We start from the raw sequence: 15,810 nt of genomic DNA on the forward strand, positions 1-15,810 counted from the left end.
TCTCTAACTACAACGTACATCGTGAAATATATAGAATAAAGGACATCAAGTGGTCATGGTACAGGCCTGCATCCCTAATATGCTAGCCTTGGACCGAAATCACAACAATTACTTTTCCTAACCCCAATAATTCCGCACCTCGCCCTGCTAGCTACAGTCTACAAGCACCGTGGCCATTTCTGAGAGACAGCGCGTTGTCAACACCCCGTACGGCAGACAGTGGTGTCATAGGACTGAAGATAAATTCAAACCCAATATGCTTCTATCCCACTCTGGCCCACCCAGGTCGAGCTGCTGTCTCCCTTCTCGTGTTCCAACCCTGGCCCGCTTGGCAGAGACGGGAACATTTACATCTCATCCGCAGCAGACTCCAGACGGTTTATGATGTCTGCCCCATCTGCCTTGCCGTTGCCCTCGATTTTTTTGTCGCTCAGATTCCTCAAGATGGGACTGCTAGGACGGGACAGAACAAACTGTAGAGGCAGGGGGGGTTGCGTCAGCCAGGTACCAAATCCAATTCATCAGAGACGGGGCTTGAACAATCTGAGAACTTTCAACGGCAAGGGGCTCGGGCTCGTGCTTGTGCTTGTGCTTGGGTCGGGACCATTCTGAAGGTCACTCACGTTACTAGCCGCGCTCAGCAGCGCCACCAGCGAGCTCTGTACGACATCCTCGTGGATGCCCACACCCCACACCTTGGCCTGGCTTGATCCGGAAGCCGTGCATTCTATGTACGTAGCGGCCTTGACATCACGGCCCTTGCCCACGGCGTGCTCCTTGTAGTCGTTTACATCAATGTCCACTCCGACGCTGCGCAACGCATCCGACAGGGATGACAACGGGCCGTTGCCGCGACCGCGCAGCTTGTACTCCTTGCCGTCTACGGAGAGGACACCCTCGAACACACGGGGCAGGGACATGGTGTCGGGTGTCTTGCCTGGCTCCGGCGGTGCGGGGCTGCGCGACCGGTCCGGCGAGATGCTGTAGTCCACAATCGTAAAGCGCGGGTTGTCGCGCAGGAAGTACGTCTTCTCGAACAGCTCCGTGATTTCCACTGGCAGGAGTTCGCGGCTGCGTTCCTCGGCTGCTCTCTGCACAACCCGGCTGAAGTCGACCTGCAGGCCACGGGGCAGGTCGAGGTGCAGGTGCTGCTGGATGATCCACGCGGCGCCGCCCTTCCCACTCTGAGAGTTGACACGGATGACGGCTTGGTAGTCGCGACCAATATCCTTGGGGTCCAGAGGCAGGTAAGGGACCTGCCAGTAGTCGTCGTACTCGGCGCCAGCCTTGTCCCTGGCCTGGAAACCCTTCTTGATGGCGTCCTGGTGGGAACCGCTGAAGGCGCAAACAACCAAGGAACCGCCATATGGGGCGCGAGGGTGTATGGGTATCTTATTGCACACCTCCACCGTCCGGATAACTTCCTGCAGGTCGGAGAAGTCGATGTGTGGGTTCACGCCCTGCGTGTAGAGGTTCAGAGCCAGGGTGACCAGGTCTACGTTGCCAGTGCGCTCTCCATTTCCGAAAAGACAGCCTTCAACTCGGTCTGCGCCAGCCATCTGCGCCAGTTCTGCTGCCGCAACCGCACATCCCCGGTCGTTGTGAGGGTGAAGAGACACGCACACCTTCTCGCGCTCTGTGATGTTTCTGCAAAAGTACTCGATCTGATCGGCGTAGACGTTGGGTGTTGACATCTCCACGGTTGCAGGGAGGTTGAAGATGATGGGGTTCTTCTCGGTTGGCTCCCACTCGCTCTTGACCGCCTCACAGATCTTGACCGCGAAGTCCAACCCAGTATCGCTGAAGGTCTCGGGGCTGAACTCGAATGCCCAATCAGTGCCCTGCTGCGAGGGGTCGTCCTTGGTCAGCTGGCGGACCAGGCGAGTGCACTTCTTGGCCAGCTCTATGCTCTCTTCCTCGGTGAAGCCGAAGACGATGCGTCGGAAGCACTCGCTCGTAGCAAGGTAGATGTGCACGATGGCCTTCTTGGAGCCCTTGAGGGACTCGACTGTCCTGCGGATGAGGTCCTCGCGGCACGGCGATAGGACCTGTAGGTAGACATCATCGGGCACGGCACCCGGGGTCTCGATCAGGCGGCGGGTGAAGTCGAAGTCGGTCTGCGAGGCGGAGGGGAAGGAAACCTCGATCTCCTTGTAACCAAGGTTGCACAACATCTTAAAGTAATCCCACTTCTCATCGCCATTCTGGAGGCCCGTTGCTTAGCGAGGACTGCCAATTGGCAAGTCTTCAGAGTCAAAAACGTACCATGGGGTCTACCAGGCTTTGGTTCCCGTCCCTGAGATCCGTCGCCAGCCACCTGGGGGCCTTGTTCAGGACCTTGGAGGGCCATTGTCGGTCGGGCAGGTTGACTGCTGGAAAAGACCTGTATTTCTTGGACGGATCCTTGAGCCTGCAGAGAGGAAGCGCGACACGAATTAGCTGATTATTCTGGTCACAAAGGTGAAGATGGTATTATGCCGGGTTTAAGACCTTGACTTACATAGGCATCGTGATGTACTGTGGCAGAATCGGTGCCTCGCTTTTCCCTTCTGATCACACACGCGAGTTTGGCAGCGGGGGGATGAGGGGCACTTGTTGGCTTTTTTTTTTTGGAGGGGCTGTTGCAATTGGGGAAGGACAGTATCGAGTTGGACTGCCTCTCTCACACACACGCACGCACACACAGTCACAAGAGCTGCCAGGGCTTGACTGCTTAGCAATTGGTGATTTGAGGTGTAAGATGGACGAGTCCTTCTTGCAGGATCAGGATGTGTTTAAATATGCTAGGACAAGGGAGTACTCTTTTTTGAGTCAACAATTGAGTCACCTCTGCCATGAAAGACCGTCATCACGATGCTGCTGCTGCAACCCTGCCCGATGCAATCGTCCAATTTTCTGGGGTACTCCGTGGACCACTGCAACCGCGCCGGCAGGGGTCTAGACATTAGTACAACTGTGCGCCAGTGCGCCAGTGAGCGTAGCCGTAGCAGCGCGAGCTCGGCCGATCTATCCGTTTTCTTCCCACCTCCTCTTTCTCCAGCTAAGCCGCTTCCCGCCAGTCCAGAACTGGCAAAACAATCCTTGGCGAGATATTACCAGGGTCTAACATGGGAGCAGAGTATTACCACAGTGGTTGCACTTGCTCCCTACACGAATTACCTAGGCAATTAAAGCACAACCTCCAAGATTCAAAGTTTAACCCCACACCTCCCTTTGAGACTCGACGACAAGTAACGCACGGCTTGCAGAGGTTGGCATTAGAATCCATTTGCAGCATTTATCTATCCACTTGGCTCTGTCAAAGTGTTTACGGAGTACTAACCCACTTGCGACGCAGGAACGGCCGGCCAGTCAGAGTCAAGACAAAGGTCTATTCAGCCCTCCACATCTTTCCGTTGAAAGCCGAACTTGGATGTCGGCCGGCCCGGTAAACCTCATGCTCATCCATCCCTATCACGATGCCCTGTGTCATGGGCAAGATTGTGCTCACCCCCATCGCATGCCCGTAGCCACACTGCCACCCAGCGACGGGGCGCCCCAAAAGTGCAGGCACGGGGTTTCCAATGGTAATCGTTGTCTGATTGCTCAAGCTATCTTTCCGTGCATGTTTGCCCCCCGCCCCAAATCACTCATTGCCCCACCGACCCAATTATATGGGATTTGCAAACAATTAATATGCCCGTGTCGCTCTGAGTCACCCTTTTCCCAGATGCTTTTCTTGAAAACAGTCTGCCTACAAGCCATCCGAAGCCTTCTAAGAATGGTATACCAGCCCGGCGTGTTGAGTATCCCCGAAAAGTTGATCAGTATCCATACATTCCTGCTCCTGTCCCGACCCATCCGTGCACGCTCTGCGCTCCTCCATCAATGTAGAACTGCAGCTCATTCTCGTATCCATCGTTGCCAGGCATGGCCGTGCCTGGCTGTCCGTAGTAGCCGGCCTGGCTCGCAGCGAGGCTGGGGTCGTAGGGCTGGCCCGCGCCTGCTGCTGCCATGCTCGCTCCGTGGTGGGAGTCAAAGGCCTCGAGAAGAAGTCCCAGGCCGTCGGTAGCAGGCCGGTCCCCAAGTGTTTGCTGCTGCATTCCGGCCATGGCCTGTGACTGCGCCATTTGCCCTTGGCCCTGTGACATCCGCATACTCGGGTCGATGTACATCATCGGCGTGGGGACCTGGGGTGGTGCTTGCATCACGGCACTGGACGGGGCCTCGCCGTTGCGGGCTTGCTGGTTGCTGGCATCCTGGCTGGCTGATTGGCTCGTCCCAGTTCCATTTCTTGAGGGGGGTCGCGCGAGTGCCGCTTGCAGAGCTTCGGGTACAGGATCACGCTGTCTCCTCGTTAGCAATTCGAACCCGGACGCAAAGCAGTCAAACAGGGGGCAGCAACGTTTTCTAGAATTTGGGTGACACGCACGCTGTCGTCCATGCTTCCCTCTATGCCAGGTATGGCACCCTTGTTGTCACGGTAGAACTTCTCCAGGTTCTCAAGCCATCGAGCAGCCAGTGGCCATACCTGGGCTGCTTCCGTGAGAATCTGCATCGCTCGTTGGAGCATGATAGGCCCATCTCGGCTGATCATGGGGTCCGGACAGACTTGGACAGCGTCAGTGAGATGTGACTTCTCGAATTGGATGCTGGGCTTTACGGGACGAACCGTTTGGGTATTTGCAAAGGTACGTAGCCATGTGGCCGCAGCTGAAAACGCAGAATAACTTTGGGGGGGGGCAAGGTTAGCTGGGTCGATGGTGGTGGTGCGTGGGAATTTGAGCCACATACAGCCATCTGAGCGCCCAGGCTGTCATCAGCCACTCTCTCCATGAATTGCGTTTCGATCTGCTCATAGAGGAGCTTGACATTCTTGAATAGCTCGAGGGACATGTTGGACCAGAAGGTCTGCAGTTGTGCGTCCGATTGGTCGAGGTTGATCATCCTGCATCCGTGTCAGCACCGTCCATCCAGTCCTAGGAGTTGGGCTGGGAACAAAACATACTCGCTCAGATATGCCTTCCTCAAAACTATGTTGCATAGTCGCGTCGAGTTTGTGATGCTCAGATAGGCCTGCAACAATGGTCAACACAAGTTGCTGCACGACGGGTCAAGGTGTCCTACCAAGTCTTGACCTCCAGCCTTGTAGCCCTTGAGCAGGACGGGACTCCACATGTGCTCGTGTGGTAGGTTACTCTCCCACTCGTGAAGTTTTGCAACCAACTCTGCGTACTCGCTCGTGTCTTCCCACGGCCGGGAGCTTCTGTCATACTTGACAGCCCTGCGGGAAACCCGGCCCCAGAAGTAGTGGGTCTGAATCAGGGTTGCGAAGAGGGACCGCCTTGGGTCGGATATTAATTTTGGATTGTCTATGGCAGGAGGCGTGTCTTCCAGTGCTGCTCGGGAAGGCGGCTCCTGACCTTTGGCAAAGTCCTCCTCGCTGCATGGAAGGAGAGCTGTGATATCGCCAGCTGCCAGAGAGACAGGTGATTCGGGGCCAGAATGTAGGTTGTCTTGGCCTGGAAGATGGTTGGTCAGATGAAGGCCGGCGCGTACGGTAGAGGCGACTTACTGTGAAGCATCCACAGCGTGCGGCGTGCGGACTCAGCGGCGATGACCATTTCCTTTGAAGGGTTCTGAAGCGCGTACGTTTCTTCCCGATGAAGCCGCATCAGAGCGGCCATCCTCATGGCGATGCCCATGTTGATCTTGTCAATGGTTAGCAACGCCATGGTTTGCAATGTCCGGGGGGTGGCACGGGTTGCCATACGTAGCTCTTGTTCTTCATCCCGCTGCCCTGTTGGGCGATGCTCAGCAGGTAGAAGGCCTGGCACCGCTCCAGGCTTGGTACTTGGTAGAGCTCTGACAGTGCCACCGCAGTTGCCCTGTCCATAAAGGTCTCGGCAGCCTTCATGCCACCGCCGTGCCGTTCCACAAGAGACGGGGTGAAGCGGGCTGAGATACTCAGGATACTGAGCAAGAGGAAGACGCTGATGGATCTCGAGTCCGTCCGCAGGCGCTCAGGGAAGGCTTGCTTGGGGATGAAGCCTAGCTGGAAGTAATTGCGCGTGAACTGGTTGACGGCCTCGATGGTGTCCGGCAGCGGTGGGAGGTAGTCCCACTCGTCCACGCCCTTGATGTTCTTTAGGGGCGTAGGCGAGGGCATGACGGGGGCGTCGAGGATGTCGCGGCGCATCTTGGCCGAGTCCCTCTTCTGGCTCTTGTCGGCCCGCATGCGCGGGTGACGGTATTCGCGGTCATTATCGGGCTGGCCACGGACTGGGAATATGCTAGAGGGCGGCGTTTCGTCAGTAGGACGAGCAACATGCAGGACGGCGCGCGGCCGCCATGGCAGCCGGACGAACAGGCAAAGAGGGTATTCGTTCTCAACGCGAGATGGGGAGGGCTATGACGTGAGGTGATGCGAGGAGATGCGAGGAGATGCGAGGCGAGGTGAGGCGAGGAGGGTTGAGCCGAGGCAAGGCGACGGCAGCAGAAGAGAGGGAGCGAGCGAAGACCACGACGACGTACCAGTCGGCGGCACCAAGGCCGGCCTCGCGGCAGGCGGTGCATGGTGGTTTGGCTTTGTCGTGCAGGCATTTACTCCGCATGCGACGACATCTACAGACGGGGGCAGAGGGCGAGAGTCAGTATAGATGCACACGAGGACGGGCGAGAGTCGCGGCAAGGCGCGTCTGATCGTGGCGTTGACCCACCTCCGGCATGCAATGGGGGAGCGCCGCTTGATGACGGGCGCGGGCGCAGAAGGCGCAGGCGCGGGCGCAGAGGTGGCGGCAGGCGATGGCAGACTCAGGTCGGTGCCCACATTCTGTATTGGTTTCGTGTCTGTGAAATCCATGGGGAGCTGTTCCTCACGACTCGAAGCCGGAATGGATCTTGGTCGAGGTCGAGTTGCTGTTGCTTGCTGTCGTGGCGGCAGGCAGTCGACGGTCGCCACAAGACCTCGGGAAGTGCCTCCAGTCGTTCAAAAAAAAAAAAACCGGGCTAGAGGGGGGAGGCCTTCGGTAAGCAAGGTCTGGCAGGCGGGCGGGTACTGGACACTGACTGGGCGAGGGCGGAGGGTGGAGATGAGCCTTTCCAAGTTTGTGGCCTGTGGAGCCCTGACGAGCACTAACGGTCGATCTGGCTGACGGTCTGCTGTGAATCTCCCGCTGGGGCTAGGACTCGGGCGGAAACGACGCAGGGGGATCCGCAGCAGCGGCAGCGGCAGCGGCAGCGGCAGCAGTGACTTGGTTCGATGAAAGCTTGTCAGGTCAGCACGGCCGGTCTGGGGAATCCAAGATCAGATTCACTGGGGCGGCGGGCATTCACTCTGCCTTGCTCGTCGTCCCGGTGTGAGAGGAGAGTTGGATGTTGGATTGCATGTCTCAGGAGGCTGGCAGGCTGGAGCTGGCCAGCTGCGAGGCCAGCCAGCCAGCCCCCTCTCCCCCTCTCCCCTCGCCCCTCGTCCTTTACCCCCTCGCCCTAGCTCGGCATCTCTGGTTTTTCTCAAACAGAACGCGGCACCTGAGATGGGCATGGAGCAGGTCAGATAGCCTGATAACCCGATAACCCGATAGCCCGATAACCCGATAGCCCGATAACTTGATAGTCCGATAGCCCGATAGCCCGATAGCCCGCCCCCCACCCCCTCTCTCCTAGCCTTGGGACGCAGAAGCAACACTACTCCGTACCTACAGCTACACAGCACAGCAGCTCGCTCTCCTCTTGGATGACGCAGACACAGATGAGGAGTCAGGACAGCTCGGAGACAAGACGCTCCCAGGGCCCCCTCTGGTCAGACACCCCAGACGCCCCGCACTGAAACAGCTCCCGAGACCGGTCCCGGGACGCAGGCTCCAGCCGCGCAAACCTCCAGCCCTCGTCTCTGATGCTGTCACCACATAAGGAGTTATCTCAAATGTTCAAATACCCCTTTCCCAAGCGTTTTTTTAATATAGCTTTCCCCACCTATTTAATATAGCGGAAGCTAGCGTAGTTAAAATACTAATAAATATTAGGGAAACCTTTAAAGAAAATATATTAACTAAAAAGTCTACTTACTAAAAAGCTATACTAAATATTTAAAAGGATATTTAAAATTAAAACATAAAAAATCTAAATTAAAGAAACTAGTTTATATAATAATAAAAAGTACCCTCCTTTAATACTTCTTAATCCTAATACCTTCCCAACTAATAATCTATATAAAAATAATATATTAATAAAGAGAATTAATAAAAGCTTCTTTTTAAAGTTTTTTTATTTCTAAAGCCCTTTATTTAATTAAATATAATATACCTAATTAAAAAAATAATTAAAGGAATTTAAGTTACCCTTCTAATTATTTATATTACCTTACCTAAATTCCTTTAAAAATAAAGTATAATTTAGTAGAAGTTAATAAAAATTATTATTTAAGGCTAGAAAGGGTACTTACTTAAAAAGAAAAGAATTATTAGGGGAGAAATTTAAATTTAGGGTTGGCTAGTAAAATAGACGTCCCTTTATCCTTATAAGGGGTATATTTTAGTTACAAACCTCTATACGTTAAAAGCTAACCTCTCCTCTCCAGCTATACCTTAAATAAGCAATAGCTATAAGTCAAGCGCAGCTTTCCCAACACGAAGGTCTGTGTGTCAGAGATAAATAAGGAGCGCCCAACCGCACAACTGCCGAGCCCTTGGTCTCCCTAAACCTGCCTGTTCCGTCCTTGACGCCCAAACAGCCTCACCTCGTTATCATGTTGTTGGACACAGTCGTCCAGCCCGGAATCCTCCAGTCTGCAGAGCCCGCTGTCCGCACCCGCCTCCAGGCTGTCGTGTCTACATGGCTGAATATATATATATATATATATATATATGTATACACACACATCTACACATCTATCTCCCCATACATATACATACCCAAGTATATATTCCCATACCACAGGAAAAGGAATGGAGAGAGACGACTGAACCACCCTGATCGTGCCACCGCCTCTTGTCCACCAACACCGGTCCGCTTTCAAGCTAAAGGTTTCACGCCTCAAGCTTTGCGGGTCCCAGCCGAGTGCCACGCTTCTTCCCAGAACCCATCATCCTTGACGGTTGCCCAGTTGGGGCCAACATTACGAGATACCACGGCATCGCGAGAGCCAACCAGCTTGTCCATCCTGCGACCCGCGGGTGAACATCGACGTACACGGACAACCCCAATCCTTACACCTTCTGCCCCTCTGTCCAGTGTCCAGCATCCATTGTCCATTGCCTATTGTCCAAGCTCCAGCCCAGCTCCAGCTCCAGCTCCAACTGCAGCTCCAACTGCAGCTCCAGCTCCGGGAGGGGCCCCCCCCCCAGACCCCCAGACACGGCATCATTTCCTGGCTGCCCGTCTCTCCCTATCCACGTCCGTCCGCTGCATCCTCGCCATCGATCCTCGCCCTCGTCCTCGTCCTCGCCACATCCATCCACCGTCCACCCGTCCACCCGTCCCTCCCGTCCTCCGCCCTCCGCCCCTCGGTTCCCACCATCCACGTCCTGCCAGCCTGCCAGCCTGCCAGCCTGCCATCCAGTCCCCACTGTCCGATCCTACAGTGAAGGTATCCCTGACCTGACTTGGACTGGCCTGATATTTGCTGGTCTGACATGGACTCGCCTGACCGATTCTGGCCTGATTTTTGGTGAGCCTGGTGTGGCATCGCGCTGCCTCCTCCCTGGCCCCGGGACCTGGCTGCCTCGTGCCGAAAGTGTGCACTTACACGCAGGCACACACACATGGTGCACACACACGCGCGCACACACGCACACGTACACATGCACACATGCACACACACACATACGGTCTTACTTTCTGTCCCGTCCCTTTCACTCCCCAAGCCATCCATGGCCATGACGCGACCCCCGGACCGGAGTGGGCCAGTCATGGCCTCCGCCGTCTCAGCCTCCTGCCAGCTGTCCGTCAGCTCTAGTTTGGGCTTGCAGACCGACTATTCTGGCGTCCAGTCGGCACGTGGTTGCATCGGATCCCAAAGCGCTGCCCGGCTCGCAAGCCCAACGGCCCGGGCAGCCATGCCTTCTTCGCCCGGCCTCGTGTGTGCAGAAGTGTGCTCTCCATCGCTTGGCACCACACTTGTCACCAATGCGCGCTCGTCTCACCCGGGTCCAAGGAACGCATTGTCACATGAGCTCCGTGATTAGGTGCAGACATGACTCTGCTGCACGCTCCCCTTCCTGCCTGCAGTGCTTCGCTCCCTCAGCTAATGCTGGTTTACAGTTTCCGATATTTCAAGGTCGCATCCATGGAACATGGGGAGACCACGATCTGCTCCTCGCTAGGGTGATGTACATGATTCATCTGCTGCCTGCTTGACAAGCTTCGAGAACTTTTCCACGGCCTTCTCCCGTGCGACTGCAACGCTTCCCTGGGCTGCGTGGATGGGTCATCGTTGGGCCAGCGCAACATTGCATCGAAAAGATTGGGCCACCCTGCAGCACGCCTGCACCAACTCGGTTAGCCTCCTGTCAACCACGGGGAATCCACGCCTTGGAAATGCGGCCCCAAACTTAATGAGGGAAAACTGAAGGAAATCTCTACAACAAGCTTGCTGGAGAACCGGACTGCGGATCCGCGAACCTCTGCGTGCTGGTGCCCTTACAGGCTCTGATCGCAGATTGCAGAATGCACGAGGCAAACTCGGCAGTCCGACCGCTGCATCAGGGTGAGGGGCTTTGTCCTCAGAGCGCCATGTTCGAGGGCCGGGAAACGCCCTCGAGTGAGGCCTTCCCTCCCCTGCCGGGGCGCCACTGCCCGAGGCTTGCCTGCTACTATTGTATTATGGCGGACCCAGGTGACGACCTTGCCGCTGTCAGGAGGAGATAACTGCCCAACTGGAGGGAAGCCAAGTCAAAGCTGACCGCTTCATGGCTTTTGTGACGACCAAGTCAGATATCTCCCCACACCTCCCTCTTGTCGTGAGCACTATGGACCTGCGACTTTTCATAGGCCTTTCCACCTCGCCGCCAGGTAGTTTGCTGATGATGAGTCAAAACACCTTCAAAGGGTAGCTGGGCCCGCTTATTGAGTTGTACGCTCAGCTGCATAATCACTGGGTCACGAATGCCGCGAGTAAGGTCAGCAAGTCCAGTTTTCTTACGACATGAATCAGTAGATAATCTTCAAGACCTCCCTCTGCTTCAATATGCCTTCGTCTGTCCAGAGCCTGGACCCTTGGTTGCTGTTCTCCATTCTCCTTCCACTCCACCAACCCGAGGTCAAGATGCTGCTTCACGCTGGCCCGACGAGCGGCCTCAGGGTTGCCCTGGGCGCCTTTCTGGTCTTGTTCTTCATCTGGCTGTCCTCCACCCTCTACTACCGTAAGCGGTCCTCGTACCCGCTGCCCCCAGGGCCACCGGGAAAGTTCCTAGTCGGGAACCTTGGCAGTATCAGTGAGCACCCGGAGCTGGACTATATTCGGTGGGGGAAGGAGTACAGTAAGTCCTCGATGGGAAGCCCGCTCTGGCCACATGGCACGGCGCACCAGAACGAAGGGCTGAGACTTGTCCAGATTCCGATGTTATCCATGTCAACGTTCTGGGGCAGCACATGATATGCCTCAACAGCGTTAAGGCGGCAACGGACCTCCTCGACCGCCGCGGGGCCAACTACTGCGACAGGCCTCGCTTCACCCTGTTCGAGATGTAGGTGACGGCAGGCCACCGTGATGTCGATCAGGACAATCAGGACAAAGCACTGATGGTTGTGAACAGCATGGGCTGGGGCCTGACACTGACCTTCCTCCGCTGGGGCCCGCAGTTCAAGCTTCATCGACGCCTCTTTCAGCACACCTTCACGCAGTCCGCCGTCAAGACATTCCGGCCGATGCAAACCCACGAAGCCCGCAAGGCCGTACGGTCCCTTCTCGGTAGCCCACAGGACTGGCGCAACACTGCCCTGCTTCTCACCACCAGCGTCATCTTCCGCATCGCCTACGGCCAGGAGATCAAGGACAAGAGCTCACCCTACACCGCCATGGCTCACGACGCCAACAAGGTCACCACCAACGGCGGGATTGCAGGTTCCTCGGTCGTGGACCTCTTCCCCCCGGCGAGGTATTTCTTACCCTCGAGTCTATCCGCCCCTCTCCGGCATGCTAGGGAAAGCCGCGGAGCGATCAAGACGATCCACGAGGTTCCGTGGGCAGATAGCATGCGCGACATTGAGGCCGGAACGGCTTCTCCGTCATTCATGAAGTCACACTGGGAGCGCTACGTGGCAAACGAGAAGGCTGGCATCCCGCAGGAGACTACCGTTGCCGACCTCAAGGGCGCCACTGCCGCGGTTTTCATAGCTGGAGGGAACAGCACCTGGGGTACTGTGCTCAGTGCCATGCTGTTCCTCACCAAGTACCCTGACGTCCAGCGGCGCCTCAAGCAGGAGATCGACGATGTGGTAGGCACCAACCGTCTGCCGACCTTCGACGACCGGCCCAAGCTCGAGTACTTCAACCGTTTTATGAACGAAGTCATGCGCGCCCTGCCGCTCAACCCTCTAGTCATTCCGCACCAGAGCATCAAAGACGACGTCTATAATGGAATGTTTATCCCCGCTGGCACCGTCGTCTTCGCTAATACCAAGGCGATGTGCTCCAACCCGGACACCTACCGCAATCCAGACAAGTTCGACCCTGACCGTTACAACCGCGGCGAGCCCTATCCAGTGGGCAACTTCGGCTTTGGAAGGAGGAAGTGCCCCGGGAACCACCTTGCCACGGCGACGGTCTTTATATTCATCGCCACCATGCTGGCCACCTTTGACCTCGACAAGGTCATCGGCCCGGATGGCGAGATGATTGAGCCTGAGGCTTCGCTGACGGTTGGGCTCGGTGGACACCCGGCGCCGTTCGAGTTACAGCTTCGGGTGAGGAGCGAGGAGCGGGCAAAGCTGCTGAGGGAAGAGGATACCATGGGTCACAAAGCGGAAGAGACGTGATCCATGTCGTTGGCTTCTTTCTTCTTTCTTTCTTGTTCTTGAACTCCTCCTTCTCTTGTCCCTCGCTCCCCGCCCCCCCCCCCCCCACGACCACTGACGATTTACGACCTGCATACCCAATACGCATGGCTTTGCATGCATGCATTGATGATACCGACCCTTAGACTTAAGAGGATGGGGACTCTTTTTCCTTGGAAATTTGGGAATGGCGTTGCATTTCTATTTTTTAATAGACATATAGAAACAAACTTGCAGAGCTTTACAGCCACAATGAAACCATCGGAATTGTTCAACAATAATTATTCTGCCTCGCTATTTGGACATTCGGTCTAACGTCAATCCTCAACGGCACTGGTCCTGGTCCCTTCTCTATATCACGGCATAAAATCGAGAGCATGATGAGCAAAAGAGGGTCTCTAGTTTGGTAGGAAGCCGGCTTTTCTCATCCCAGTGTAGGCCGCTTCACTCAAATGCCCGAAGACAACAGGAAAGGAGGGCAGGGAGACTGACAGGACCTGCAGAGCTTGTCGGGTTTCATATAGGGCACCACAGTTTGTGAGCTTGTTAAGCCTCCAAACCCCTACGTGGTGAACAGCCGGCCATCACTTGAACGGTCACCGGTTTCGTACAGGCACTCACTGGTTCTCAATCGTCCATCTTGGGCCAGCCCGGACCAAAGTCTCAAATGACAGAGGAAAGTGACAGTCAAATACCGTGAACAATTGATTTCATTGCCAGGATAGAAAATGAAGCATGGACACCTATAGCCATGCGGTCTAGAGCTCAGGAACTGTAACCGCAAGCAAACCCTCCCAATCCTCGCCGTACCGAATCCCCAACGCCGTCCAGATGCAAAACAAGGAAAGAAACATCTGTTACCATGCAACAATGTGACCGGGAAGGCCGCTTAGTTGTGCCGCGCAGCCGCGGCGGCGAACTGCTCGGCCTGGATCTTCTCAAGCTCCTCCATAGACAGACCGCTCTGATCGAACTTGTTGAGCTTCTTCTCTCGTCCCTGGTTTTGTTGGATCATGTCAGCAGACATGCCGGGGTCTTGTGCCATCTGCCTGGGGAGTGCGGGGCCACGTAATCATACCTTCTGTTGTTCCTTGTGCTCCGAGGCGGCCTCGATGACAGCTGACACGTACTCGGAGAACCCCAGCTGTTCCAGGGCCTTTGTGATGTGGTCGCATGCAATAGTCTTCTTTGCCTCCTTCTCCGAGATCTCGTTGGCCTCTGACGAGACAAGCGTGATGAACTCGACGCAGCACTCGATCAGCAGATCCCGGGCCTCCTTTGCAAAAGCGACGCCGTTGGCAGGCGGGAGGATCTCTGTGACAATTTTCTGGACCGTGGCTGTCGTGGCTTGTCAGCTTGGAGCCATGCAACGGGAGAGACGAACTTCGCGTCGACAAGCTGGGGGCGGCTGCCGGCATGTCCTGGGCGTGAGGCTTGTCCTAGCCCCTGGATATGTAGGCAATGCCCCCCAGTATGCCCCCGTCCCACAAAGGTTGACATTTACTCACCCTTTGGTAGCGACAAGTCGTCATTTGCTGCTTACATGTTAGCGTCTCGGAGCCAATGTATGATGTGGACAACCTGCACGTTGTGCATCGGTGTGGTGGGAGAGTTATATTGACGGCTGTGCGACATTTTGAGAAAAGAGAAAAAGGAAGAAAAATTGCGGAGCCCAGGGTGTCTCTGGAAGAGAAAGAAAGAAGAGTGAAAAAACCACCAAAAAAAACAAGGATACTAGGTTTGCAGCATGTGAGAAGTGCCAGGGACATGACGAACGGCATCATGATATGTTTGCTGAATGGCCCAGTCCTTGAGACTCTGCTTGCCATATGCCATGGTTCAACGGAATAGCCTGTGGATCCACTTGAAGCAACGGAGCATTTGCTGGATAGGTCCTTCATGATAACAAGGTCGCACTTGCAACCTCCAGCACTGGTTGGGGACAAAGCGTCGGGTTAGCATAACTGAACTCACCTCCAAATTCGTGATCAGACATGGTGAGGAAGTGGCGCTGCTCGATGAATAGTCGTGGTGGCTTATTTAAGTTGGATTCAAGGGGCTGCGGCTGTGTATTTTTTGATGCCCAAATGCAAATCGAAGTGGTTGACGAGGGGAAAAGAGTCGACGGTGTTTTTAAATCATATCATGCCCTTCATCATTGCGAACTTGGCAGCTGTGACATGCCGGAGCGAGTTCGAGGTGAATTGGTCCTTTTGGGAAGGCAAGGCCCCCAGTCCCACCACAAGCTTGGAGGAGCTGCCTAAGCCTTTAAGTACTTTGAGTCGCGTCTTCACGCCTCCAGCAAAGGGAAACGTCTCACTTTGGGGGGCGCTTGCCGCTTTCGCAACAGGTGTGGCTCAGCCTATCTGCGGCCGTGCCTTATCGGCTCCGGCCTAACCCCTTCGGGTACTAAGCGGGCTGGCCTCACAAAGCTCGACAAAAATCTAAAGATTTTTTGTCGATAAAAGCGTGCCCCTACTCGCAGTCTCTTACCTTCCCGCTCCTGCAAACCTCCAACACAACTTCTGCGTTGTTGTGCAAAATACTGCTCGACGGCCTCGCTGCTGATTCCCAGCAGGCTACGACGTCGAGATGGGCTGAAGCAGATGGCCATTTCGTCTCCTGCCCACCCGGCCAAGCTCACAAAAGGTTTGTGCTTTCCACCAGTTTCCCCCCTTCGCCAGCACAGAATGATGAACTCGTTGTCGCCCCAGGCATACTTAACCATGGTGATTGACTCGTCCTAAGCCAAACGGACTATCTCTGATGCATATCCTCCCACGCTCCTTCTTGACCATATACCGTCTTCTCCGGACTGGCATCGGCTAACAGCGCGGG

The 15,810-nt window shown here is 55.4% G+C and overlaps 4 protein-coding genes across 4 annotated transcripts; 1 reads left to right on the forward strand and 3 right to left on the reverse strand.

The window, feature by feature from the left end:
- Window positions 1-347: 347 nt before the first annotated feature.
- Window positions 348-2,508, reverse strand: KVR01_002615 (uncharacterized protein; the record flags this gene model as incomplete). The annotated part of the gene is made up of 4 exons (XM_044783071.1): window positions 348-473; window positions 624-2,204; window positions 2,266-2,410; window positions 2,501-2,508. The coding sequence occupies 4 exons, from the start codon at window positions 2,506-2,508 to the stop codon at window positions 348-350; spliced, it is 1,860 nt and encodes a 619-aa protein (XP_044647630.1).
- Window positions 2,509-3,433: 925 nt separating this feature from the next.
- Window positions 3,434-7,438, reverse strand: KVR01_003471 (uncharacterized protein). The gene is made up of 11 exons (XM_044793706.1): window positions 7,049-7,438; window positions 6,699-6,987; window positions 6,514-6,603; window positions 5,753-6,272; window positions 5,555-5,690; window positions 5,107-5,501; window positions 4,988-5,055; window positions 4,774-4,927; window positions 4,652-4,709; window positions 4,385-4,590; window positions 3,434-4,325 (listed from the first exon to the last, which is right to left on the reverse strand). The coding sequence occupies exons 2-11, from the start codon at window positions 6,839-6,841 to the stop codon at window positions 3,804-3,806; spliced, it is 2,292 nt and encodes a 763-aa protein (XP_044648486.1). The 5' UTR covers window positions 6,842-6,987; window positions 7,049-7,438; the 3' UTR covers window positions 3,434-3,803.
- A 1,381-nt stretch (window positions 7,439-8,819) lies between these two features.
- On the forward strand, window positions 8,820-13,688 carry KVR01_003940 (uncharacterized protein). The gene is made up of 4 exons (XM_044792806.1): window positions 8,820-10,182; window positions 10,240-11,456; window positions 11,531-11,663; window positions 11,733-13,688. Exons 2-4 carry the CDS (start codon window positions 11,165-11,167, stop codon window positions 12,952-12,954), a joined length of 1,647 nt encoding a protein of 548 aa, XP_044648955.1. The 5' UTR covers window positions 8,820-10,182; window positions 10,240-11,164; the 3' UTR covers window positions 12,955-13,688.
- KVR01_002446 (uncharacterized protein) lies at window positions 13,665-15,244 on the reverse strand. Its single transcript, XM_044794157.1, has 4 exons — window positions 14,947-15,244; window positions 14,481-14,507; window positions 14,051-14,310; window positions 13,665-13,969 (listed from the first exon to the last, which is right to left on the reverse strand). The coding sequence occupies exons 1-4, from the start codon at window positions 14,966-14,968 to the stop codon at window positions 13,862-13,864; spliced, it is 417 nt and encodes a 138-aa protein (XP_044647461.1). The 5' UTR covers window positions 14,969-15,244; the 3' UTR covers window positions 13,665-13,861.
- Window positions 15,245-15,810: the final 566 nt, after the last annotated feature.

This window comes from Diaporthe batatas (genome assembly GCF_019321695.1).
Source record: "Diaporthe batatas strain CRI 302-4 chromosome Unknown Contig00003, whole genome shotgun sequence".
Classification (NCBI taxonomy): domain Eukaryota; kingdom Fungi; phylum Ascomycota; class Sordariomycetes; order Diaporthales; family Diaporthaceae; genus Diaporthe; species Diaporthe batatas.